Source organism: Oncorhynchus kisutch, linkage group LG4 (genome assembly GCF_002021735.2).
Source record: "Oncorhynchus kisutch isolate 150728-3 linkage group LG4, Okis_V2, whole genome shotgun sequence".
NCBI lineage: Eukaryota > Metazoa > Chordata > Actinopteri > Salmoniformes > Salmonidae > Oncorhynchus > Oncorhynchus kisutch.
The window spans coordinates 52,192,807-52,220,192 of record NC_034177.2 but is presented as its reverse complement, the minus strand read 5'-3'; the positions used below and the strand labels follow the sequence as shown (position 1 = coordinate 52,220,192).

The 27,386-nt window shown below is 43.8% G+C and overlaps 2 protein-coding genes and 1 long non-coding RNA gene across 3 annotated transcripts in view; 1 reads left to right on the top strand and 2 right to left on the bottom strand.

Moving 5' to 3' along the window:
• Positions 1 to 1,909: 1,909 nt before the first annotated feature.
• Positions 1,910 to 4,994, bottom strand: LOC116374008 (uncharacterized). The gene is made up of 4 exons (XR_004209786.1): positions 4,788 to 4,994; positions 4,496 to 4,611; positions 4,281 to 4,361; positions 1,910 to 2,933 (listed from the first exon to the last, which is right to left on the bottom strand). It is a non-coding gene; the product is annotated as an uncharacterized LOC116374008 (long non-coding RNA).
• A 1,724-nt stretch (positions 4,995 to 6,718) lies between these two features.
• LOC109889678 (ETS domain-containing protein Elk-3) lies at positions 6,719 to 19,455 on the top strand. The gene is made up of 5 exons (XM_020481282.2): positions 6,719 to 8,161; positions 13,454 to 13,662; positions 14,476 to 15,345; positions 16,951 to 17,073; positions 18,423 to 19,455. Exons 2-5 carry the CDS (start codon positions 13,456 to 13,458, stop codon positions 18,519 to 18,521), a joined length of 1,299 nt encoding a protein of 432 aa, XP_020336871.1. The 5' UTR covers positions 6,719 to 8,161; positions 13,454 to 13,455; the 3' UTR covers positions 18,522 to 19,455.
• A 1,672-nt stretch (positions 19,456 to 21,127) lies between these two features.
• The window catches only part of LOC109889676 (cyclin-dependent kinase 17), a 48,823-nt gene continuing 42,564 nt past the window's right edge, over positions 21,128 to 27,386 (bottom strand). Inside the window, exons 7-16 of the mRNA XM_020481281.2 lie at positions 26,944 to 27,153; positions 26,505 to 26,567; positions 26,044 to 26,167; positions 25,647 to 25,767; positions 25,234 to 25,331; positions 24,532 to 24,637; positions 23,773 to 23,815; positions 23,346 to 23,436; positions 23,032 to 23,109; positions 21,128 to 22,816 (exon numbers count right to left, since the gene is read on the bottom strand). Coding sequence (XP_020336870.2) covers positions 22,779 to 22,816; positions 23,032 to 23,109; positions 23,346 to 23,436; positions 23,773 to 23,815; positions 24,532 to 24,637; positions 25,234 to 25,331; positions 25,647 to 25,767; positions 26,044 to 26,167; positions 26,505 to 26,567; positions 26,944 to 27,153 — 972 coding nt within the window. The 3' untranslated portion in view covers positions 21,128 to 22,778. The remainder of the gene's footprint in view (positions 22,817 to 23,031; positions 23,110 to 23,345; positions 23,437 to 23,772; positions 23,816 to 24,531; positions 24,638 to 25,233; positions 25,332 to 25,646; positions 25,768 to 26,043; positions 26,168 to 26,504; positions 26,568 to 26,943; positions 27,154 to 27,386) is intronic.

Genomic DNA, 27,386 nt, shown 5'->3' with positions numbered 1-27,386 from the left:
TGGCAGCTCTGGCAGCTCCTTGCAGACTGGCAGCTCCTTGCAGACTGGCAGCTCCTTGCAGACTGGCAGCTCTGGCTGCTCCTTGTAGACTGGCAGCGCTGAACAGGCGGGAGACTCCGGCAGCACTGTAGAGGCGGAAGGCTCTGGCAGCGCTAAACATGCGGGAGACTCCGGCAGCGCTGGAGAGGAGGAAGGCTCTGGCAGCGCTAAACATGCGGGAGACTCCGGCAGCGCTGTAGAGGAGGAAGGCTCTGGCAGCGCTAGATAGGCGGGAGACTCCGGCAGCGCTGGAGAGGAGGAAAGCTCTGGCAGCGCTGGACAGGCGAGGCGCACTGTAGGCCTGATGCGTGGTGCTGGCACTGGTGGTACTGGGCTGAGAACACGCACAGGAAGCCTGGTGCGGGGAGCTGCCACCGGAGGGCTGATGCGTGGAGGTGGTACTGGATAGACCGGACCGTGCAGGCGCACTGGAGCTCTTGAGCACCGAGCCTGCCCAACCTTACCTGGTTGAATGCTCCCGGTCGCTCTGCCAGTGCGGCAAGGTGGAATAGCCCGCACTGGGCTATGCAGGTCGAACCGGGGACACCGAGCGCAAGGCTGGTGCCATGTAAGCCGGCCCAAGGAGACGCACTGGAGACCAGATGCGTAGAGCCAGGCTTCATGACACTTGGCTCGATGCTTACTCTAGCCCGGCCGATACGCGGAGCTGGTATGTACCGCACCGGGCTATGCACCCGCACTGGGGACACCGTGCGCACCACAGCATAACATGGTGCCTGCCCGGTCTCTCTAGCCCCCTGGTAAACACAGGAAGTTTGCGCAGGTATCCTACCTGGCGTAGCCATACTCCCTGTGAGCCCCCCCCCCCCCAATACATTTTTGGGGCTGACTCCCGGGCTTCCTTCCACGCCGCCGTGTTCGTTTCTCCAACTCCATTCTCCTAGAACCTTCCTCGCACTGCTCCAGCGAATCCCAGGCGGGCTCCGGCACTCTCCCTGGGTCGACCGCCCACCTGTCTATTTCCTCCCAAGTAGTATAGTCCATACATATTCTTGCCGTCCAAAACGTCCTCCCACGTCCATTCCTCTTTTCGCTGCTCCAGCCTTTCACCACGCCGCTTGGTCCTGTTGTGGTGGGGGATTCTGTAAGGGTTTTCTTCCGTCGAAGGAGAGGCGGACCAAAATGCAGCGTGGTTTCTATTCATGGTACTTTAATAAAGACTCTACACATGAACAAACTAACAAAACAAGAAACGAAACAAGAAACGAAACAAGAAAACCTAACAGCCTATACTGGTGCACAAACAAAGACAGAGACAGGAACAATCACCCACAAAACACTCAAAGAATATGGCTGCCTAAATATGGTTCCCAATCAGAGACAATGATAAACACCTGCCTCTGAGAACCACTCCAGACAGCCATAGACTATGCTAGAAAACCCCACTAAGCCACAATCCCAATACGTACGGAAAAAAACCAAGACAAAACACACCACATAAAAAAAAACATGTCACACCCTGGCCTGACCAAATAAAGAAAGAAAACACAAAATACTAAAACCAGGGCGTGACACCTACCTCTTTCAGGTAATACATTCAATGCCTTATAATTAGCTAATGAATGATGGGTTACACATAATAAGCTTCTAACTTACAGTCTCTGGCGCAATACGCACGCACCTGTGATCTGCTGGCCTCTCTCTTTAAAAAAAAAAAACGCTCCTTAGCTCTTGGAGTCCCATTCAGGAAAAGCTAGACTAGAATAGCTTGCTGGACCTTCTTTTTTTAGCATTTCTTATACCAATAGATTATTTGAAAAGGGACGCAAGCTCTTGTTTTCTGAACGTTAAAGACAGCAGCCAACAGAACTCAAGGTAGTTTGAAAGAAGAGTGAACGTGCGATGGCGGTAGGCTATAGCAGTTATTTATTCAGACCCATTCAATCTTCGTGAAGAGAAGTGAAAGCTGTCTGCATCTCATTCTAGTCATATTTTATTTACGCATGTCATTAGAATGATCAAGATAAGGACAACAAAACATATTTAATTTAACTGTTGAAAGCGAGGAAGGAATTGAGCAACAATAGAGAGAGAAAGGAGGCAGGCTAATAACATTAATTATACAAATAGGCCCTATTTCAAATTCAAATGTAATTTGCTAGCTTAAACTTGTAGCTTTGTAGGCCGCATGTGCTGCACCAGAATCACATGTTCTCTCAGCTTGATCATGGTTTGTACAAGGTGCATAGTTCCAATTCATATAATACAGTATAATAGAATACATTACAGTAATACAGTTCACACTCAAAAAGATTAGCCTACTGGAGCTAGTTTCATTTATTTACCCAAGAGAGCATAGAGCTTGCTAAATCTATGGGCTTTTATGTTTTTCTATCGTGGGTAATGTGCAGTAGCCTAAAATGCTAGTATATAACACACAGTATGTATTGGATAAAAGCACAGTCACAGTTTGTGCTGTTTTGGGCTTGTGCTCATAAAATGTCTTTAATGTAGGGCTCATAAAATGTATTTAATGCATCAGGCTCAGGTAGCATCAGGCTTGAATGTCCGATCAAAGCTCTAATCAAATCCAGACATAGGTCTATTTATATGCTTTGGAATGACATTTCTGGTTTGGCAGGAAATTCTGGGTTACCCAGGAGAAGAGTGATCTATTCTCGGGATGGAACATTTGTAAAATACATGGAAAATATTCAACCGTAGTAGTCACTCACTGTTCCGATTTAGCATCTCAGCAGGGCTAACTGTAACCATAACTCTAGATTTAACCCTAACCCTCCCTGCTCACCGCTGTCGAAGGCCTTAGAGGTCCCCTTGAGCACTTCCAGGGTGGTAGCAGCGATGTCCGCCTGCCTGGCGATGGCCAGCAAGTCTTGTGTTTCTTTGATTCCTCTTGTGCCACTGCCCCTGTTCTGTAATGCCAATTGTGACAACTGTAATATACATTGTTTGTCATGTCATTTCTAATGTCTGTTGTGACTATAATGGCTTTTTTTTGTGGACCCCTAGTGGTCATAAGCCATCAGCTAATGGCAATCCAAAGAATAAAGAGGGATAGAGAGGAGTGGAGCCATAACAAAGGAGCAGTGAGCGGACCACATAGCTCAATACAGAGTAACATGGGAGTAACATACAGAGTAACATGTTGTAAAACATGGGAATGTTGTACAGAGTGACATGGGAATGTTGTACAGAGTGACATGGGAATGGGTAGAGTTGACTTGAAGAGAGTACACTGGTCCAACACAAGACACACTTGTGTACTACTGACAAGTCAAACATTGGTGTATTATCCTATCAACCAACCAAGCCAGAGTTGGAGACCCATGTTTGGGAGCATCAAAGACAGAGGCTGGTGGGAGGAGCTATTGGAGGACGGGCTCATTGTAATGACTGGAGTGGAATAAATGGAACAGAGCCAAACAGAGACCGAAAAACAGCTTCTATCTCCGGCCATCAGACTGTTAAATAGCCATCACTAGCACATTACAGGCTGCTGCCTTTGTAAATAGACTTGAAATCACTGGCCACTTTAATAAATGGAGCAAATCTAATTTTATTTGTCACATGCTTACTTACAAGCCACTAACCAACAATGCAGTTAAGAAAATGCAAAAAAAAGCAAGAGATAAGAATAACAAATAATTAAAGAGCAGCAGTAAATAACAATAGCAGGGCTATATACAGGGGGTACCGGTACAGAATCAATGTCAATGTGCGGATGCACCGGTGCCAAGGTAATATGTAAATGTAGGTAGAGTTATTAAAGTGACTATGCGTGCTTCCTGCTTTCATTTTTTCTTGAAAGCAGGAATCAGGAGGATAGAATTATGGTCAGATTTGCCAAATGGAAGGCGAGGGAGAGCTTTTTATGCGTCTCTGTTTGTGGAGTAAAGGTGGTCTAGAGTTTCTTTCCCTCTGGTTGCACATTTAACATGCTGATAGAAATTTGGCAAAACGGATTTAAGTTTCCCTGCATTAAAGTCCCCGGCTACTAGGAGCGACGCATCTGGGTGAGCGTTTTCTTGTTTGCTTATGGCGGAATACAGCTCATTCATTGCTGTCTTGGTGCCAGCCTCTGACTGTGGTGGTATGTAACACAGCTACAAAGAATACAGATGAAAACTTTCGATAGGTAGTGTGGTCTACAGCTTATCATGAGATACTCTACCTCAGGCGAGCAATAGCTCAAGATTCCTTAGATATCGTTTACCAGCTGTTATTTACAAAAATACATAGTCCGCAGCCCCTTGTCTTACCAGACACCGCTGTTCTATCCAGTCGGTACATCGTATAACCAGCCAGCTGTATGTTGATATTGTCGTCGTTCAGCCATGACTCTGTGAAGCATAAGATGTTACAGTTTTTAATGTCCCGTGGGTAGTTTAATCTTCCGCGTAACTTGACGATTTTATTCTCCAAGGATTGCACGTTTGCTAGCAGAATGGAGGGAAGTAAGGGTTTATTCGATCACCTATAAATTCTCAGAAGGCAGCCAGCCCTTCGGCCCCTCTATCTCTGCCTCCTTTTCACACAGATAACGGGGATCTGGGCCTGTTCCCAAGGAAGCAGTACATCCTTCGCATCGGGCTCGTCAGAGTCATGAAAGGGAAAAAAATTATTTTGCTAGTCCTTTGTGAGTAGTTGCAGTCCTGATGTCTAGAAGTTATTTTCAGTCACAAGAGACGGTAGCGGCAATATTATGTACAAATTAAGTTAAAAAAAATAAGTTACAAACAACGCAAATAAACTAGAAAAACCCATACAATTGGCTGGGGGCATGCGAAAGTCTGCCTTCTTCTTCGGCGCCATCTTACAGTGATGTGGCTTACGTATGTGGCGTTGGCTCATCTACACTTGGGTGACCATATCTTGCCTTCTCCCAGAGTCAAATGAGAGAGGGGGGGGGGGGGGGCAGATCTCCACTGGCACCAACTGTCCCCTTCTCAGGGACGAAGGACAGGCAGGACACTACGAGGACAAACAATCAGAGAGGTTAGAGACAGACCCCACTCAACAAAGTTTGTTTTATTCAATGGCATAATCTACAAAGATCCTTCTCTGACCCATTTAATGGAAGCAATGGAACCAAAATAACTAACAGAACCAGCGGAACCAAAATAACTAAAGGAACCAATAGAGCCAATCAAACCAAAAATACGAATAGAACCAATGTATTGAACCAATGGAAGCAAAATAATTAATGAAACCATTAGAACCAATGGAACCCAAATAACTAATGAAACAAACAGTACCAATAGAAAAAATGGAAGTAATGGAACCAAAATAACTAATGTGTCACAGCTTTCTTCTGTTGAAGGAGAGGCGGACCAAAACGCAGCGTGGTTATGGTGATACATCTTTAATGAAGATGATAAATGAACAATATACAAAACAAGAAATGTGAAAAACCGAAAACAGCCCTACCTGGTGTAACAAACACAAAGACAGGAACAATCACCCACGAAACCCAACACCAAACAGGCTACCTAAATATGGTTCCCAATCAGAGACAATGACTAACACCTGCCTCTGATTGAGAACCACATCAGGCCCAAACACAGAGACAGACAAACAAGACATCCAACATAGAATACCCACTCAGATCACACCCTGACCAAACAAAACATAGAACATACAAAGCAAACTATGGTCAGGGTGTGACATAATGGAACCAACAGAAACAATGGAACCAATGAAATGTAGGCTACCCCTGAGGTCAGACTGAGGTGAAAGTCAGGGTTAAGGAGTTTACCATTGAAGGCCTGGATAATTTTATGCAGGGTTTCCAGGGAGATTCCACTGTGTCCTATATAGCAAGGAAATGAATCCTCAGAGCCAACAACATCCTGGTCCTCTCTGGTTTAAGTGGGTTTCCCACACATAAACACCAGAGTGGAATGGGGAAGTTTAAAATCACTGATGTTCTGTCCATGGTATAGACCAGAACAATGAAAATAAAAGTGAATATATAAGAATGGATATGTGCATAGGGAATATACAAGAATGACAAAACTACATAATTTGCCTGATTTGAAATCAGGTTTTTGAGGTATGTGTTTTCTTAGTGGAAAACTTGGGCCAGTTAGATATTAATACATGTACTGTAGCTATGTTATATATTAGGTCACTAACCTGCAGAGTGTGATCCCACCAGATTCTCCTATAGCTCCCTATGGGAATACAACACATGGCCACATAGTAAGCAAACAATGCACCAATATCATCAGAAAATATTCAGTGAAAAAGGAGAGCGTACTGTACTTGAGCTTGTGGACAGGAATGACAGTCCGAGTTAATATGCCAAACCCTTTAGTGGTTCCATAGACAATCAGAGAGACAGAAAGATGGTTGCATATAGGTTAATTCTCTGATGACAGTGGAATTTGCTGCATTCTATACCCAGGATAGCTTTAATCTTGTGAGGACAGACGCTGGGAGACGAGAAGCAAGTGCAGGGAGTGGATATTTAATGAATAACCGACAAGAAACAAACAAGGACATCGTCTGGACAGGGGAAACATCGCGACACTAATGCTGACACCGGGATCAAACCGAGGAACAGATACAGTGCCTTGCGAAAGTATTCGGCCCCCTTGAACTTTGCGACCTTTTGCCACATTTCAGGCTTCAAACATAAAGATATAAAACTGTATTTTTTGAAGAATCAACAACAAGTGGGACACAATCATGAAGTGGAACGACATTTATTGGATATTTCAAACTTTTTTAACAAATCAAAAACTGAAAAATTGGGCACCTCCTCGCGAGGAAGCGAATGTCTTTCACCGCCTTCATGCCCCCGTTGCACTGCATGTTCTTGGTGTAGCGTTTGAGCGCCTCATACCCCAGCCATTGGATAGTGTAGGTCGGGTCCCAGACAGGGAATCGCCAGCCATTCGTCCCGAATGTGAACAGCATAGCGAGGCGCGTCACTTACGATTCCGTTACTGAGGTAAAAAGATTCCTGAGCGTCGCTATCCAAGGTACCAGGTTCAGGTTCAGGGAGCAAAAGGCAACAGCAAATCACGCCTCATTGTTTAGCTTTCTCCATGGTGCGGTGGAATTTACTGGATTCAAATAAACGTTTTGGTGTGCTGTATATTTTCCATAGCTCCGTGGTAGCCTACTGCCAATGGCTGAAGCTTACATGTAATAACAAAAAAACCACCATGGTCATTTTATCAACAGGTCTGTTGAAATTGTAGGCATCGCAGCCATTTTTCTCGTTTTGTAGGTGTCTAATTGACACCTATTTATTTGTCAGTTATCTTCCGGTATTCCTATTTCATTTATCTGCACATAGGTTCTGTTGGTGAGAAGAAGAAAAACAGGCTTACATGGAATATGTTAGGCGTTTGACTCCAAACCCCATTAACCATGATTTCTTCAAATGTTGGCTATGGTTTTCAATAGGCTTGCTGTCACATATTAAATCGATGTTTGTCACAGAGGATGACTAGACATTTGCCCTATGCGCCCACTCTGGTCTAAGCTAGTTCCAAAATCAATGTATCTGCCCTGACAATTATGCACCATTACGCACACAAACTGGAGCAGCGGACATCGTGTTAACGTGTTACTTTTAAATCAGTGCCAATAGTAAATAATAAAGCCTAACTAAACAATATATTCACTACAGACTATCCCATTTTGCCTCAATAACTTTCTCTCTCACACACTCATATGCGTTAGAATTAGCCATGACGTCACATCAAATGTAGAGTAGTTGGAGAGTTACAATATTGCCATGGCCATCGGCGAGTAGATAGATGGAGAGAGAGAGAGAGAGAGAGAGAGAGAGAGAGAGAGAGAGAGCCAAGAGAGAGAGACAGAGAGAGAGAGAGAGAGAGAGAGAGAGAGAGAGAGAGAGAGAGAGAAAGAAAGGAGGGGAGTAAAGCGTATTTACACAGACGGTGAACCGCCTGGGGAATCGTAGGGGAGAGGAAGTCGGCCGGCTCTCTGTCTGCCTGCTCCAACTTCCTGCAAAAAAAAAAAAAAAAGCCAGGATCTTATTTCAGTCCAGCAGAGCTGTGTAGCCTAGCTAGACGACAGTCAGCATGGAAAAACAAGGGATCATACCGATTTAATCATAAAAGTTTTGCAAGGAGGGGAAGGAAAGGCAAACAAGGTATCGCAGGTAATGTGAAAACAAGGGATTTGCGTTTATTATTAGGTTATTCTGTTTTTTTTAATGGATGGCTTTGATAGAGAAAAGGGGACATACATTTGAATGTGAGTGGTTGAATTAGGTATTAGGTCTGTTATTGTAGATGATAGTCTATATTTGGTGTGAGCAGGATAATGACATAGTTTGTTTGTAGCCTAACCAAAGTTCGACGGACATAAACTTGTACGTATTGTTGCTGTTTATTCACATTGCTGTGTATTCCTATTTATTCAACTGTAAACTCAATATGCCAGAGGAAAAGTTTCTGGTTTGTCTGGTATGGAGTACACCACATTTCTAAGAGCTTCCGGTTTGAATCTGTCTGGTAGTGAACATCTTGAAAATGAATCAGTAAGGCCGAAAAAGAAATAGACAGTCTTGGAGAGTCTCCTTATTCCTACTCCGTATAATCCTATCTCCCCTGTGAAATATATTTTAATAGTCTATTCTAAAGGAAGAGAACGAGACAGACAGACAGACATATAAATAGATCATTTTAAAAAATGAGGTACAACAGCGCTACCTAGATTCAACTGAACATACAGCAGCTTGTGCTTCACCTTCTGAAGCCATGCAAAGACTACGGCGCTTGCTCGCGATGTCTGGTTGGATATTCCAGCGACGGACTGTGAATGTGAACAGGAAGAGAGCAGATTTAGTCATGGCTAAGTAATGTCTGCACACAGCACCTAATCACATTAGGAGTTTCCGTTCCCCAAACACTGGATGGCTTTGTACGGCGGCGCACCAGCAGTGTGACTTTTCAATCGTAGGCGACACTCTGAGCATCTGCAAAAGAGGCAAAGGATATTCACAACTCACAGCTTTGTGTGGGGGGGGCTAGGGTGAAGGGACAGGGGCTGGCTGTCGCAATTGTCGCATCAGAGACGGGGAGAGAGAGAGACAGGAGGGAGATAGAGAAAGAAAGGGAGGTGCGACAGGGGCGTTTTAGAACATGTCATTAATGTCAAAAGTTAAATAAAAGACGATTCATTTAGTACACAAGAACTCTGACTAACCAGCAAGAGCATGATTCTTATTACAAAGATGTCAGATGTGTTGTAATGAGTGCTGAGGTGATGTGGAAAGTACAACTCAAATAACCTTGAACATAGAACACTCTACCAAACAGTAATGTGTTGTCTCAGTATATGTCCCAGGGGTGGAGTGGGAGGACAGTTTGACTTGATCTCATGACCCAGGCAGAGTCGGAAGTGGAAGAGGATTGGGGAAATGTGCCTAATAGTGCGGGATCCCCCCCCTCCCCTACCATACATATGCCCTTGAAAGTAGAATAGGAGGAAGTCCTGACTTTGACAGTTTTGTGTGTGTCACATGGCAGATAGAAAACACTAGGGATCGATTGTGCCAGAAACATGTTGAATCAGCTTTGACAGTGTGTGTGGGGGACGGTTTCAACCTGGTCTCAGAGCATTTCATATTACTCTGTATGTAAATCTGAGAAATGCCATTTAGTATGATATGTTGTGTTTCGTATGGTATGTATTAATTTGTGGATGTCCATCGCCCATTTCGTATGATATGTTACGAATTGCGATTCGTATTATGTTGCAAATTTGCAAAATGTTACGAATTTGCGAAACATAAGATATGTTACGATTTTGCAAAACGTATGATATTTTACAAATTGTAGCTGGGTGGTAACTTTAGCTAGGCTAGGGGTTAGGATTATGGGTTAGGGTTAATGTTAGGGTTTAGTTTAAGCGTTAAGTTAAAGGGTTAAGGTTAGGGGAATGGTTAGCTAAAAGTGTTAAGGTTAGGGTTAGGTGAAGGGTTAGCTAAAATTGTTAGGGTTTGGGGAAACATGCTAAGTAGTTGCAAAGTAGCTAAAAATTAGTAGGTAATTAAAAAGTTGCTAATTAGCTAAAATGCAAAAGTTGTCCGTGGTGAGATTCGAACTCACTAGACATTCGCGTCATATGCCCACCTATCCACCCCGACCAACCACCACACTTTAGTTTTTGCCTTAAGTAACCATCTGTCTTATGTAACCATACGAAGCGTAACATATTTACTAAATGGAGTGTCTCAGATTTACGTACAGAATAATACGAAAATGCTTTGAGACCAGGTTGGGGTGAGGCATTCAAAACCCTTGACCTTTTCCACATTTTGTTGTGTTACAGCCTGAATTGAAATGGAATGAAACTGGCCAACACACAATACCCTATCATATCAAAGTGGAATATTGTTCTTCTACATTTTTACAAATTAATTCAAAATGAAAATCTGAACTGTCTTGTGTCAATTAGTATTCAAACCCTTTGTATGGCAAACCTAAATATGTTCAGGAGTAAAAATGTGGTTAACAAGACACATAATCATTTGTATGGACTCACTCTGTGTGCAATAGTAGTGTTTAACATGATTTTTGAATAACTGCCTCATCTCTGTACAACACACGTACAATTATCTGTAAGGTCCCTCAGTCAAGCAGTGAATTTCAAACAGATTCAACCAAGGTATTCCAATGCCTTGCAAAGAAGGGCACCTATTGGTAGATGGGTAAAAAAAAAAAAAAGCAGACACTGAATATCCCTTTGAGCATAGTGAAGTTGTTTATTACACTTTGAATGGTGTATTGATACACCCAGTCAATACAAAGATACAGACGTCCTTCCTAACACAGTTGTCGGAGAGGAAGGAAACCGCTAAGGAGTTTCACCATGATGCCAATGTTGACTTTAAAACAGTTACAGAGTTTAATGGCTGTGATAGAAGAAAACTGAGGATCGATCAACAACATTGTAGTTACTCCACAATACTAACCTAATTGACAGAGTGAAAAGAAGGAAACTTGTACCTAATAAAAATATTCTCAAACATGTATCCTGTAAAGTAATACTGCAAAACATGTGGCAAAGCAATTCACTTTTTGTCCTGAATACAAAGTGTTATGTTTGGAGCAAATCCAATACAACACATTACTGAGTACCACTCTCCATATTTTCAAGCACAGTGGTGGCTGCATCATGTTATGCGTATGCTTGAAATCGTTAAGGACTGGGGAGTTTTTCAGGATAAAAAAGAAACGGAATGGAGCTAAGCACAAGCAAAATCCTAGAGGATAATGTGGTTCAGTCTGCTTTCCACCAGACACTGGGAGATCAATTCTCCTTTCAGCAGGACAAAAACCTAAAACACAAAGCCAAATCGACACTGGAGTTGCTTACCAAGAAGACAGCGAAGGTTCCTGAGTGGCCGAGTTACAGATTTGACTTAAATCTGCTTGTAAATCTATGGCAAGACCTGAAAACGGTTGCCTAGCAATGATCAACAACCAATTTGACAGAGCTTGAAGAAGTTATAATGAAATAATAATGGGCAAATGTTGCATAATCCAGGTGTGGAAAGCTCTCAGAAATGTACCCAGAAAGACTCACAGCTGTAATCGCTGCCAAAGGTGCTTCTACAAAGTATTGACTCAGGGGAGTGAATACTTATGGAAATGTGAAAACTGTGAAAACATGTTTTCACTTTGACATTATGGGGCATTGTGTGTAGACCGGGTGACAAAAAAAATCGAATGAATCCATTTTGAATTCAGGCTGTAACACCACAAAATGTTGAATAAGTAAAGGGTATATATACTTTCTGAAGGCACTGTGTGTACTATGAACGTGTGTGTATACGTGTGTGTACGTATGTGTGTGTGAGTAAGTGTGCGTGTACTATGTTCATGTGTAAGTATGTATGTTTGTTTGTACGTAGATGTGTCTGGGTGTGTATGTGTACGTGTGTGGTGTACAGTATGTGTGTGTTTAGTTGATAAGGCATTCATTGATCAGGGTCACTGACATTTCACTTTTCTCATCACAACAACAATCATTGAGCTTGCCTGTCTCAGATGTTGAAAGAGAGACAGACGAGACCAATTTCCCAGGTAATATCCAAAATGGCACCCAATTCCCTATGAAGTGCACTACTTCTGATCAGACTAGTCTGTGTGCTAGTCTCGGTTCTACCAGGCAGACAGGAGCTCATAGGGATACACATTCCTTTACTGAACGACAAACCCACCCTGGTCTCTCTCTCTCTTTCTCTCTCTCTGGGCCCGTCATACTTCCTGTAGCCTCAGCCAGGTTGGACCGCACATTCTTCTGGTTTGAGCTGTTGTTCCTGCTTTTCTTTTTCTTTTTTCCTCTCTCATCTGCTAGCCTGTTACTTTACACTCCACGCTAATCAGTACTGCTATATTCCACACTATGACTTTTCTTTACATCACACATATCACAGTACAGGCTACTACAATGTAATACCACAGATAGAACAATGAGAGAGATATTTCACCGGAGGTATAAATGTGAAGCGTCCGCTTGGCTTTTGCACTCACTACCAAATATGGTAGTGAGAGGAAGCCCAGTGCCCCGGCAGTGGGAGAAGATGGAACGAGATGGATGTTGGCCGACATTCTGCAAATTTTCTCATCGATGAAACATTTGATCTCAATACAGTTATCTGTTCCCAAAACTAAAATCTGTTATGAACAGAATGGATTAAGTTTTGTAGACTTTACCCTTTGCAAAGAATCGCGTTGTTTAGAAGGAGTGCAAAGGCGAATTGAGTTATTGCACAATCGGACTTCACAGAGGAGGTGTTCCCTAACGGAAATATACAGATGCATGTTATAATGCGCCAATAGGATCTCGCCAGCTCGTGCTTGGCTCTGCCTACTGTTCCCATTGGAAACAACAGGTTATGGTTATCTTGTTTTAGTTGTAAAGAAATATTTGGTAATACTTTAGGTGTACAATACAGTAAATGTTTATTATAGAAACAACAGAAAATTGTATGTTATACATAGACATCTTACAGTGGCTGGCCATCACTCTCCAGTGGCTAGCCGGCTTACCGCCGCCCATGAACAGTACTATAACCCTGGTCCCATGTTGATGATGTCAGTTGTGTTTGAGAAAGGTCCCCACTGGCAGATAGTTCATGTCCCTCTAGGTATGACCAGTGCCATCACGTTGTGGCAGTTCTTGAACTTGCCAACAATTGTTGATGTTGGTGATTTAAAAATGACGGCCTAGGAACAGTGGGTTAACTGCCTTGTTCAGGGGCAGAATGACAGATTTGTACCTTGTCAGCCTGGGGATTTGAACTTGCAAACTTCCGGTTACTAGTCCAACGCTCTAACCACTAGGCTACCCTGCCGTGATATTGATGTTGTCACAGTCCCATTATAGAGCATGTCGGGTGTGTCCTTCTAACCATAGCCCTTACAAACCCTCGCTGTAGGTATGGACAGCGCCATCACGTTGTGGCAGTTCCTGCTGCAACTTCTCCTGGACCAGAGCCACAAGCACCTGATCTGCTGGACATCCACTGATGGGGAGTTCAAACTGCTCAAGTCAGAGGAGGTGGCCAAGCTGTGGGGGCTCCGAAAGAACAAGACTAATATGAACTACGACAAGCTGAGCAGAGCACTGAGATACTACTATGACAAGGTGCAATACACTCTCGCTGCAATTACGCCTACACACACATAACAACACCACCCAGACACTACACTAACTGTACCACACATACATAACAAGGCAGACATGAACTATGAGAAACTAAGCAAGAGCGCTCATATACTACTATGGCAAGGTGGAATACAATCATATCACAATACATTCTTAGAAGAAAAAAAAAGGATTCTCAAAAGGTTCTTTGGAGAGGTTCTTTCATCCAGATTATTGGGTTCTAAGTAGCATATTTCTTTCAGACAGAGTACTCAAGCACACACAAGTATCTATAAACTTTTTTATTATTATTATTATTATTTTTTAAATTGGGGTCGATGTGACCTTTCTCAAAACATTACTTGAGTGAGCCCATTCACACCAGTGTTAAACACTCTCACATTTGGGGACAATCTCACTTAGTTGTTCTTCTTTTTCAACCAAAGATCCCCACTGGGAGATAGTTCCACTTCCTCTTCTCACCTTACCAACAGCACAGCCATATACTGTGATGCATCTCTCAAACACATGTAAGGGCCATTTTGCAATCCTTTTGGGTGGCTTTGCTAGAATATTTCTATGACAGAAATGTGGTGAAATCAAAATGGCCCCATCAACACAGAACATTCAGGGTTCTGTTATTCATTGACAAGAGAAGTTAAAATGTATATTGTTGTTATCAGCTTATAAATGTGTAATAGAGCTTTTGATTATTAACGAAGGAATAGGATGTATGAAGAAAATACTAGGTAAATCAGGGGGTCATTTTAAGGTTCAACCTGCACACTAATCCCACCCTCCTCTCTGTCCCAGAACATCATCAAGAAAGTGATCGGCCAGAAGTTTGTCTATAAGTTTGTCTCGTTCCCGGAGATCCTGAAGATGGACCCTGCGGCGGTAGAGATGGGCTTGACGTCCGGCATGGTGACCCTCCATGAGGATGACGTCCAGGACATAGACGTAGAGGAGGAAGAGGAGGAGGCACAGCAGCAGAGGAGAGCCGTGGGGGCAGCGTTGGGGGCGGCTGCTGCGGCTCAGCAGGCTGCGTGTCGTAATGACTACCTACGCTCTGGTCTCTACTCCTCCTTCAGCGTCAGCTCCCTCCATCATCCTCCAGAGGAGCTGCTCAGAGCCTTGAGGGAGAGGCAGGAGAGACAGCAGGATGAAGCCCGGTCCGGAGTCATCCGCTTCGGGGCTGGTACCACAGAGAGAACTCCACCCTCACCTTCCCACATCAAGCCTTCATCACAATACTTCAGCATCGACAGTCCATCTAAACCCTCCCCCCTCCATCACCATCACCACCGGCGCTCCCCGTCCTCCTCCCCACCCAGCCCTAACCCCCAGCCGGGACCAGGGCGAGGAGGCTGGAGCCCAGAGGCTGAAGAGGAGGAGGGGGAGGACTCTGACCAGGGGGCCCAGCCCTTGAATCTCTCCTCTGGGCACAGAGAGAGAGAGAGGGCTCTGCAGCCTCCGGAGAAGAGGACCAGTGGTGGTAGTAGGGGTAGTGGTAGTAGTCATGGATACAGGGAACATGGACTCCCACCCAAAACAAAGAAGCCCAAAGCCCTAGAGATTCCTGCCCCCTCCCTGCTCCTGACAGGAAGTGACATTGGCTCCATAGCCCTTAACAGTCCCGCCCTGCCGTCCGGGTCCCTCACCCCGGCCTTCTTCACTGCACAGGTGAATGCTACTGCTATATAGCATGTTATAGGCTACTTGGCAGAAGCTTTTATCTAAAGCGTATAGTGTTGCAGTGATTTTCTGTTTACATCTCATCTGTACTGTTGCCTGCCTGGTCATGGGGGGGATGGGCTATATATTTTCTCAATTGTCAAAAAATAACTGAAAAAACTGACCAGGTAGAAGCCAACAGCTTAGGTTCTAGGGATCACCTTTTGTTCTAATAATGACTTTCCAATATGATTGTTTTCAGTCTTTTCCAATCAGTGTAGTTTAAGGAAAGGAGACGAGGAGAGGACAGATTTTTAGACAGAGGAGAAAGAGCCACGGAATCTTATCCAGACCTGAGGTCATCAAGTCTCCCCAAAGCCCAGCTAAAGCAGCAAGGCTCTGCCACTGGTTACAGTCTGGCTCTGGAAACACTTATAGATGATATGGGCCATGGAAGATCATGGACCACTCTTCAGTACAATTTTATTGAGCGTACTCTGTGTTAAAAAGTTGCTTTCCAACTCAAGCAGCAGTGAAAATCCACATCACAAGAAACATTTTTTACAATGTATTTTCTTTAGTTAAAAAGATATCATTATCCCTGCTAGACCACATTTGCATCATCATTACACCAGAACAGAAAACTTCAGCACACTGCACAGCACAGCACACAGCCTATACTGCAGGGATCATCAACTAGATTCAGCCGCGGGATTTTCTCATGAGCGGATGGAGGGTGGGCCAGAACAATTACAAATCATTTGTAGACTGCAAATTGAAGCTCAAACAGATATAATGTTTGACTAAAACGTAATCATTTCAAACCTTGCTAACATTTGTATACAATCGCGTATCTCTTTATTATGTGGGGAATTCTTGGTAACCCATTTCTTAAAATAATTTCACTTGGAGATTATTTCCTGGTGTTCTTACAGTTGTTTTTGTCCAACAATGATTATTTATTTTAATTAAAAAATGAGGCAAATAAAAAACGCCCACGGGCCAAATTCGGCCCGCGTGCCGCCAGTTGGGGAACCCTGCTATACAGCAACAACAGAGCTGAACAACACCAACAGTTTATTGGGGTGCAAAGTGAGATCAGAGGAAAAACCCGAGATTTATACAAATCCTGTCCTCATTAGAGAGAGAGGGAGCGAGAAAGAGAGAAAAAAAATGAGAAAGACAGAGAAAGAGGGGAAGAGGCCCTAATTGATGCCATATGCTCCAATCATTCCATTAATAGTGAAGGAAAAGGCAGGCAGACCAGGCAGGGTCCCTCTGCTCTGCTCCCCTAACAAAACAGGCTTATTTCTCTCTCTGGAGGTGAATTGATTTGAACATATGGTGCTCTCTAGCCTCTACAAGCGTTCCAAGGAAGGGCTGTGATGCCTAAGGAGTGAAACCCTAATCCACAACATCACCCCTCTCCCCACTACCTCACCCCTGTATCAAAAGGAGAAACCACATACATTTGTACTTTCAAAATATATTATACCTCAAGTGAAGTGGTTTTATTTCAAACAGTCATCATTGCAGTTATTATCACTGATCCAAATCTCACATACTCTTTACTATCTCTGCACCCCCCTCCCCCTCTTCCTTCTCCCTCCCTAGACTCCGTCTGGCCTGCTGCTGGCTCACAGCCCTCTGTTATCAGGCATCCACTTCTGGAGCAGTCTTAGTCCCATAGCCCCTCTGAGCCCTGCACGGCTCCAAGGACACGGATCTCTGTTCCAGGTAAGCAAGAGAAGGGAAAGAGGGGAGGGAGGGAGAGGGAAAGAGGGAGAGAGATAAAGGAAGGGAGAGAGCAGTCTGTGTCCCCGTAGCCACTCTGGAGCCCGGCCCGGCTGCAAGGGCATTGATCACTTGTTCCAGGTAAGCAAGAGAAGGAGCGAGGGAGGGAGACATTAGGGGAAAGAATAGAGAAGTGCTGAGTGGACTGTTCGTTTGTTCGCCAAAGCTTGTTTGTTTACTCCCGAAGACTTGTTCCTCTATCTGTTGACATTCTCCATCCAACAGCATAATGTATGCAAATGTGTGTCAGGTAGAATAAATGTTGGCTTTTCTCCCCATGTCTCCCTTTCTCAAGACCTTTGACCTGCCCTGGTAATGTTACCACGACACGTTTTCCACGTCCCTATTTATCCAATTGATCTTAAGTACACTTACCTGATACTCTACATTCCAGGTCATTTTTCATATGTTCTATTATGGGGTACTTAGTGTGTGTATAAAGTAGACAACAAGATGAGGCGACATGAGCGGTCTTTGTTACTGACTTAGTTTGACTTCAATAACAGAGTCTGACCTGGCGAGGTTTGTTTCATTAGGAGAAGTTTTCTCGTCTCTCAAGTCAGTATACCTCAGTCCAGCGGTTCCGGAGGTGTCCCGTTTCAGGACCCTGCAAATGCAGAGAGGGAGAGGATATCCTGTGAATACTTCCTGTTTGAGCCCAAGGGAGCTGAGGCAGACTGAACAGTGTGGACAGGTTTCTGAGGGGGCGGATCCTGGACTGCATCCAAAATGGAACCCTATCCTCTGTATAGTATGCTACTTTTGAACAAAAGTAGTGCATTATGTAGGGAAGTGTGCCGTTTGGGACGTAGGCCTGCTCCTCATTTGTGCATCTAGGCTGCTAGCTAGCCCCCTCTGCTCCCATCAACACACGCACGCACACAAGCCTGAGTGGCCTCTTTATGTACAATGCACTCACTTCTCCCTCCATACAGCCTGTTGTGGTAGAAACGATCAGAAAGGAGTGAGAAGGGAGGGAAGGAAGGAAGAGGCACACAGAACAACAGGAAAGTGGGAAACTGGGCCAGTGACAACACTACAGTTCCTCTCGTGATAGGAGCATTGGCAGAGAGACCTGGCAAAGGCTTCTGCGAAGTGAAAAAAATTGTGAATTTGTTGGAAGGGATAAAGCACTCGAGGGCAGCATTAAATACAGTATACACGCCTCTTTTTTCTTCATCCACACTTCTGTTTGCCAAGCACTAGTTTTAGAAAGTTTGGGATATACAGCATACTGACACTGCAGTAGCATTGGCTGAACATCTGCTCTCATCTGCTCTCTCTCTCCGCAGTTTCCCAGTCTAATGAATGGACACCTCCCGGTTCCCCTGCCAAACCTGGATGGGTCCCCCTGTCCCCTGCTCCTGTCCCCTGCCAATCACAAGTCCTGATTCAGACTCTCAAAACCCAAACCAGTCTGTTGGTTCTTACTTTGACCATCTTCATCAAGCATCTCTTCTCAAGGCCTATAAAATCCTCAATAGTCATCTGTTTATTTACAGGCAAACTTGCTTTTGATTTGGGGTCTCAAAAACTCCACATCACCCACCTCTATAAGTAGTATCATCATCATCTTCATCATTAGCCTTCAGTTTCTGCAAAATTATTTGACGGTGTAAATACTCATGATTGACTCGACATTTACATGGCATGTTGACCTCACTTTTTATTGCACTTAAGTTGGTTAAAATTCCAGTTGCGTTGTTGAAAGCACTCGGTTAAAGCCATACACCATGAGGTCTGTGAGACCTCTGGCGCGTTGTAATTAAGTGCATTTAAACAGCAGGACCCTGTCCAAGTGGACAGTAGTTGGGGTTAGCCCGTCTCTAGGTCTGTTTGTTCCGTCTTGACAAATGGTGTGACAATGAAGAAGACGGCAAGACAGCACAAACAGGTCTAGGACCAGGCTAGTTAAGCATAGCTTAGCGATGTTTAACAACATGTAAGACAGGATCCACATGTCAGCTACCAACTTCCCTCTCCAAGCACAGGGCTTGGTTGTTTTAATCTTGTAAAAAAAATATATTTCTTGTCGTCTTTTTTAAAGATTTTCATAACAGAATGTGAAACATTGTTTCCATTGAATTGAATTGTATTATATGCAGTGTGCTTTTCAAATAGTACCGGCTGTGCCTTTTCAAAATGTTCGATTTTTCCTTCTTAAAAAAAAAAAAAAATGTTATATAAAGAGGAGATTCCAAATCAATGCAAAAGATTTGTAACACTTTGTAATGTTTTTATGTTATGCAGTATATATTCTGTATCATTTTATATTGGTGAAAAGTCTTGTTGTTTTGAATAAACCTGAAGCATTGAATGCTGCAACTCTGCCTTCTGGTCTTCATATTATACAATGTATGTGTGTATGTGTGTATGTGGTGTGTATGCATGTGTGTATGTACAGTGGGGCAAAAAAGTATTTAGTCAGCCACCAATTGTGCAAGTTCTCCCACTTAAAAAGATGAGAGGCCTGTAATTTTCATCATAGGTACACGTCAACTATGACAGACAAAATGAGAAAAAAAATCCAGAAAATCACATTGTAGGATTTTTAATGAATTTATTTGCAAATTATGGTGTAAAATAAGTATTTGGTCAATAACAAAAGTTTATCTCAATACTTTGTTATATACCCTTTGTTGGCAATGACAGAGGTCAAACGTTTTCTGTAAGTCTTCACAAGGTTTTCACACACTGTTGCTGGTATTTTGGCCTATTCCTCCATGGAGATCTCCTCTAGAGCAGTGATGTTTTGGGGCTGTTCCTGGGCAACACAGACTTTCAACTCCCTCCAAAGATTTTCTATGGGGTTGAGATCTGGAGACTGGCTAGGCCACTCCAGGACCTCGGTGTGTTTGGGATCATTGTCATGCTGAAAGACCCAGCTACGTTTCATGTTCAATGCCCTTGCTGATGGAAGGAGGTTTTCACTCAAAATCTCACTGCACATGGCCCCATTCATTCTTTCCCTTAACACGGATCAGTCGTCCTGGTCCCTTTGCAGAAAAACAGCCCCAAAGCATGATGTTTCCATCCCCATGCTTCACAGTAGGTATGGTGTTCTTTGGATGCAACTCAGCATTCTTTGTCCTCCAAACACGACGAGTTGAGTTTTTACCAAAAAGTTATATTTTGGTTTCATCTGACCATATGACATTCTCCCAATCTTCTTCTGGATCATCCAAATGCTCTCTACCACGGGCCTGGACATGTACTGGCTTAAGTAGGGGGACACGTCTGGCACTGCAGGATTTGAGTCCCTGGCGGCGTAGTGTGTTACTGGTAGGCTTTGTTACTTTGGTCCCATCTCTCTGCAGGTCATTCACTAGGTCCCCCGTGTGGTTCTGGGATTTTTGCTCACCGTTCTTGTGATCATTTTGACCCCACGGGGTGAGATCTTGCGTGGAGCCCCAGATCGAGGGAGATCATCAGTGGTCTTGTTTGTCTTCCATTTCCTATTAATTGCTTCCACAGTTGATTTCTTCAAACCAAGCTGCTTACCTATTGCAGATTCAGTCTTCCCAGCCTGGTGCAGGTCTACAATTTTGTTTCTGGTGTCCTTTGACAGCTCTTTGGTCTTGGCCATAGTGGAGTTTGGAGTGTGACTGTTTGTGGACAGGTGTCTTTTATACTGATAACAAGTTCAAACAGGTGCCATTAATACAGGTAACGACAGAGAACAGACAGAGAAACCTCTTAAAGAAGAAGTTACAGGTCTGTGAGAGCCAGAAATCTTGCTTGTTTGTAGATGACCAAATACTTATTTTCCACCATAATTTGCAAATAAATTCATAAAAAATCCTACAATGTGATTTTCTTGGTTTTTTTTCTCTCATTTTGTCTGTTGAAGTGTACCTATGATGAAAATTACAGGCCTCTCATCTTTTTAAGTGGGAGAACTTGCACAATTGGTGGCTGACTAAATACGTTTTTGCCCCACTGTAAGTGTCTGTCTGTCTGGGATAGAGGCTAACTAGAGGAACAGATGGAGCAGAAGTAACACATCAGAAGGAGAAGTGTTTTTCATCTTCAGTTTAATTGTATTTTCTCAGATTTTTTACATTTTTTATCAAGCTCAAATATAAGGAGGGCATCCCAACAATATGCCACACCAACAATAACAATGATCCACAAATAATCCTAAACGGAATAGTATCATAAAAGGTAACAGGTAACACTGTTAAGTAGACCGTACGCAAACTCAGTACTGTATTCACTAGGACAACTGGGCCTGTATTCATAAAGCGTCTCCGAGTAGGAGTGCTGATCTAGGATCAGGTCCTCCCTGTCCATGAAATGTTACTCGCAGTCTCTTCTCCGAGCCGCTGGAGCGCGCAGAGCCGAGTACCCAGAGTCTTATTCATTACGATCATAAATGGTATAACTGATCCTAGATCAGCACTCCTACTCTGAGAGGCTTCATAAATATGGGCCGTGGACGAGTACTAAGAGCACCCTGAATATAATTGGAAGGGTCCATCCGAAATAGCACCCTATACTCTACTACCTTTGACTAGAAGCCCATAGGCTCTGGTCAAAAGAAGTGCACTATATAAGGAGTAGGATGCTATTTCGGAAGCATCCGAGAAGTTCAGTGACTGTATGTGTGCTTCTTTTCCCATACTTTTCCTGTATGCGTGCAACACAATTATGATGATCGCAATTCAAAATAAGGAACCATTTTACAGATGGTTGAAGGAGGGTTCGGGAATGAATGGATGGATGGATGGATGACAGTGGCTGGACAGTGCTGTGATATTTCAGCTCCGCTCACACACCCTTCATGACAGACACAGGAAGTTTGGTGCAGTAAGAGAGAAGAGTTGTCATCATGCGTTCCAGGTCGCCCACGGTACACTGTAGTTACGTTGTGCAGGGTATTAGATTGTCAGGTCATATTGATATATTTACTGAAATTTAAATAATGCAGTACAGTGGAAGCTCCAGTTCTAACAACTATGTGAACCTGTTTTCACCAAAGCCAATCACTGTTCCCATATCTTCTATCAAAATGGAGGTACAGTATCTCAGGTTGACAGCAGGTGGATATGGTCAGGGCTGAACTGGCCTCAACAGTATCTTGTGAAATGAAAGGTCCAGAAATATGGATAACGTTTGAATACATCCCCGTTGCACGTCAACAGGTGAGAGAAAATCCAAAACGTCAGACTGCAACAGCGAAGATGTCGGGTCGGGTCAGGGTCCGTCGGGGTCCGTCTGTCTGTCTTACACTCACACACAGAGGAGTTTTGAGGTGGAAATAATAGAGATGAATGATGACAAAACCACAAAAAGAATAAAACACCACTTCAAAATAATGAAAAATCTATACACATTGCATGTTTTGTTTTTTTAAAGTGACTGAGCCAGTTAGAATCTTCTAGACAGTAGTTGGATTTTTAGCAGCAAATTCTCTCTTCCCCAATAAATATAAATGTATAAACGTCTCTTATATTGGGCCAGTTTCACTGGGCCAGAACCCCGGGGGCCAAACTGTAGTGTAGATAGGGGACCCTGGCAGCTGGAGGGGGGGGGGCACACAGAGGGAGGAGGGGGGTATCCTACCCCCCTGGCCCTAGTAGATATCCATCTCTGGGACTGAACAATCTCTGTCTGTATGACTATACAGTTAGCTGTTGAACAGGAACCTAGAAGAGCAGGCTCTGCCTTCTGTTCTTGCCGTTGCCTGAGAGATAAAACAAAAGCAAAGCACAAATTAATCATTTTAAGGGACTGGTTTTATCATTAACCACTAGGTTAATAAAGACTATTAGGTGATAATAAATAAACACCCTTTTCAGGGTATTAATGTGTATTGAAATATTTTTTATTGTTTTTAGTTTTTTTGAAAAATGGAAACATAATAAGTATTAATATTGATCCCTGGTGGACTCCACTCACCTGACTCGGGATAGTTAGAGTTCCTATAGCCAGGATCTCTCTGCAATTGGACCTCCTTCAGCGTAAATAGGGATATGCCTGTCACGCACACACACACACAAAAAGAGAGAAAAGGAAAAAAGATAAGGAACCCACACCCCGCAGAACAGCATTACCATATAGCCAGAACAATTAGATTTCCATATTTAGAACACTCAGGGCTTTGTTACACAGTTGCAGCTGACTACTTGAGTGTGCAGACTGCAGACTAATATCACTAGAACAGTAAGCAGAGCCTGCCAAGTCTCCAGCCTAGCTTCCATCTCATCACTCACTCTCTGGCAGTGTGTATGCTTGCGTCCCCAGGCTCCTGAAGTAGGGCTGTCTCATTGACTCGTCTGCAGACATCCGCTTCTTGGACTCGTACTGGAAAATCAACGACAGAGAAACATTACAGTGTGTGTGTGTGTGTGTGCCCCTCTATTGGAGAACATGTGACAGACAAACATCACCACTCTGCAAATCAACTCCTGCCTACAGGAAGCTAAATAGTAAGTAATATGAATTAAATCATGTGCTGTACACATCTGCCTTCGGGTGAAGTTAGGATAGACCCCATGTTCACTAAGTTTTCCCTTACAATTCTATCAGTTTTGTGCAAGTACATTGTCCCAATGTAACAACAGCATGTTGCTGTTTTTCAGATACGATTCAGACGATTGTTGTTGTTATCCGTCCCTAATCAACTATAGTGGAACTCACTTTTAGAAATGAAAGCAGCAGGTCAATGCCGTCAGTGTCCAACCTGAGAACAGAGATTCACAGAGAGAGAGAGAGTTAGAGAGAGAGAGGCAGAGAGAAACAGGGAGCGAGAGAGAGAGAGAGGCAGAGAGAAACAGGGAGAGAGAGAGAGAAATACAGAGGGGGAAGAGACAAGGGAGAGAACAGAGGGATAGGAGAGAGAGAAACAGAGGGAGAGAAAGACAGTGGGAGGGAAAGAGAGGCAGAGAGACAGAGAGAGTGGGTTGAGGGGGGTAGAGAACTGAGGGAGGGGTGTTAGATCAGTGGGAGTGACTCGTGGTGGTGTAGCAAACTATAGGAAGGAAGCAGAGTTGACTATTCCACAGGATTTACTTCACAGGAAGTGAAGCACAAACGCACAAGAAAGCAGCACAGCACAAAAGCACAGCACACACACACACTTTTAGAAAACGTTTCTCTTACAATGTCTTTTTTTGAAAGCAGAACGGCCAAGGTACTTCACTAAAAAAGAAACCTGGATTTTACACATAAGCCATTTCCTTTGGGAGCTGACAATAGACATGTGGTGTAGCTACTTGTTTGTGGGAATCTGTGGAAATCGCTTTGGAAAAGGCGTCTGTTAAGGGGTAAAATCCTAACTTACATTCAAGTCAAATGTTCACTTAGTGACAATTTGATGACAATTTGAAATGTTGTTAGGACCATATTTATTCATATTAACCCCCTCAGCTCCAACCCCAGGCAGGCAGCCCTACATACCTGGGTGCATGGTTGATAAGGGGCTGTGTCTTGTACTTTGGGAACTTGTAGGACTTGAACTCGTCCATGGAAGAGATCCCAGGCCAGCTGTCCTCTGTAGGTGTGCCTGGTTCATGGGGGGTGGGGGAGAAGATTTTCAGACATGCAGGAGAGTTTAAAGACCCAGTCAAAAACATGATTCTCCTGTGCTTTATATACATTCCAACACTATGAGGTCGGAATAATACTGTGATATTGTGAGAATGATGATAATGCCCTTTTAGTGTAAGAGCAGTTTGAAAAGACAGCCAGAAATGTCAGCCTGTTTGGGTCCGATGGAGTTTGGAGTAACAGCAAATTGTCTGTTTTCCTCTCCTCACTCAGACCAGCCCAAGACAGTGCTAGCTAAATTAAACAATCACAGTACAGTACTTAATTGTTACCCACAAATGATTTGATATTGAGATAAAACAAACGGCTGCATTGGAGTTTTAATCATAAAAGATGACTTGCCTCGGTTAAAAATAGACTTAGATAAACTACTTTTCCAAAGACAATTGTATGTGTGGTGCTGTGACATATACAAGCAAACTACAATGATTAACAACACACAACAGTGCACAACATTCAATTACATATGCAAGAGAGAGCAGAGAGCAAACTGATTCAATCGTAGCATGTCATGTGGTATTTGTGTTCCCGCCACCAGGTGGCAGCACTCACCCAGCAGTCTAAAGATGAGATGCAGTTCGTCCTCCACAGTCGAACCAGGGAACAGAGGCCTCCCGGCAGACATCTCATAGAATATACACCCCACACCCCTGGGGTCAGATGGATTAGGTTAGAGTTCAAATAGATGCAATGCATGTCTTTATTAGGGGAGTCTATACACCCCCTTTCACTTAACTATCCCTGCCCTTCACTGTAAATTAGGTGCATGGCTATTCTCATTATTCAGGGCGTAACATAAGGACCGCCAAAAGTGTGATAGATATAGGGGTCAAGATGGCTTTCAGTTTTGCATATATATCATTCAGATTAGATTAAAAGATCAATGGCTCATTATAACCCTCAAGCAACGCTCATGGTTCCTATGTTGGTTCTCTCATGGTTCTAGATCACCTCAGCCCACTCACCACATGTCTATCGGTGTGGAGTACTCTGAGGAGCCCAGTAGAACATCAGGAGGCCGGTACCAGAGCGTCACCACCTCGTTGGAGTACGTCTTAGTGGGGACTGACTTGGCCCGGGCCAGACCTGGAACAAAATAACAACGAGGGACATTTCAGTCAGACTTTACTGAATAGACAGGCTCAATGTCAGCAATCATGCCAAATTGAGCCAAACTGACCTGGACTGCGCTGGCCTGGTTCCGCCTCCACCATAGTTGCTGGAACCAGACCATGTGAAAATAAAAAGATCCGAGCCAGCTCAGTACGGCTCAGATTAGCACGATAGTGAAAAGCGTACTTGATGAACAACCAGCGTTTTCAACCCCTAGAACCCAGGGTAGAATGAGAACAGATCTCTCACCGAAGTCTGCCAGTTTGAGCTCTCCTCGGTCGTTGATGAGCAGGTTCTGAGGCTTCAGATCTCTGTGAAGAACCTTCCGTTTGTGACAGTACGCCAGCCCTCGCAAGATCTGGAACAAGAATATCTGAGCCAAAACAACAAAGATGTCAGCTCTCTCAAGGCAGCCAGATACTCGCAACTGTGTAAACACCAGCAAAATTATTTTTTTCTATCTTAAGCTATGTGAGTGGGGGAAAAGAGTGTAATAGTTTCCCAAAAATCTCCATTGGATAAGAATGACTTTATTTTTACAGAGAGAACTTCCATTTGAGGTGTGACACATTTCAATTCTTCGAGTTGACGTTGCGCTAGTCACCAGCAGAGAGCAGAGCGAGGATGTTTTCTACTACAGAAGGAGCCTGGTCTCTGTGGAAACAGGGAGGCCTTGGCAGGCAAGCCTGTAGTGTACTGTAGACACTCACCTTGACGTTCTGCATGCTCAGGATGTTCCCACAGTCGTCCATGTACTGCTTCAGGTCCTTGTCCTGCAGGGGAGAAGACAAGATGAGTCACTGAACGAAGCAGCAACTCAGAAACACCACAACCCAATTACCTCGTACCCTCCACATCAACTCGGTACAGGTACCCTGTGAGTATAACCAAGTTATCGTTTACTCATTGTGTATTTATTCCTCGTATTTCTATTCTTTTTTCTGTTTTTCGCTCAGCATTGTTGGGAAGGGCCCATAAGAAAGCATTTCCCTGTTAGTCGACACCTGTTGTTGACAAAGCATGTGAGAAAAAAAACATTTGATTTGATTGATTGGACCAGGCTGTACTGTCCCTGAAACGATCATGTGCTGTCACATCATATTCTATCGTCAGTGATATGAGGCGTCAGAAAGAGGATGTTGTTCTCACCAGGTACTCGAAGACTAGCGTCAGGGACTTGTCGGTGTGGATGATGTCGTGCAGGGTCACTATGTTGGCGTGTTTCAGGTCCTTCAGTAAGGACACCTCTCTGATAGCAGTGCAAGGTGCTCCCTCCTCGTGCTCCAGTCTGATCTCCTTCAGAGCCACCAGGTTGTCTGTCAGTTTACTCCTTCCTTTAAACACTGTAGCATACGTCCCCTGGGGGGAGAGAGAAGGATGAGAGAGGGAGAGGGGGATGAGAGAGGTTGTCTATCAGTTTACTCCCCCCTTAAACACCGTTAGCATGCATACATCCCCTGGAGGGAGAGAGGGAGGGATAGAGAGATGGGTGAGAAACTTTAAAGCGAGACCTCACTTACTTCGGGGTCAAGATCATTTGAGATTTCTGTGCTTTGCTCAAACGGATCCCCTCAAACACTGATTATCAGCTA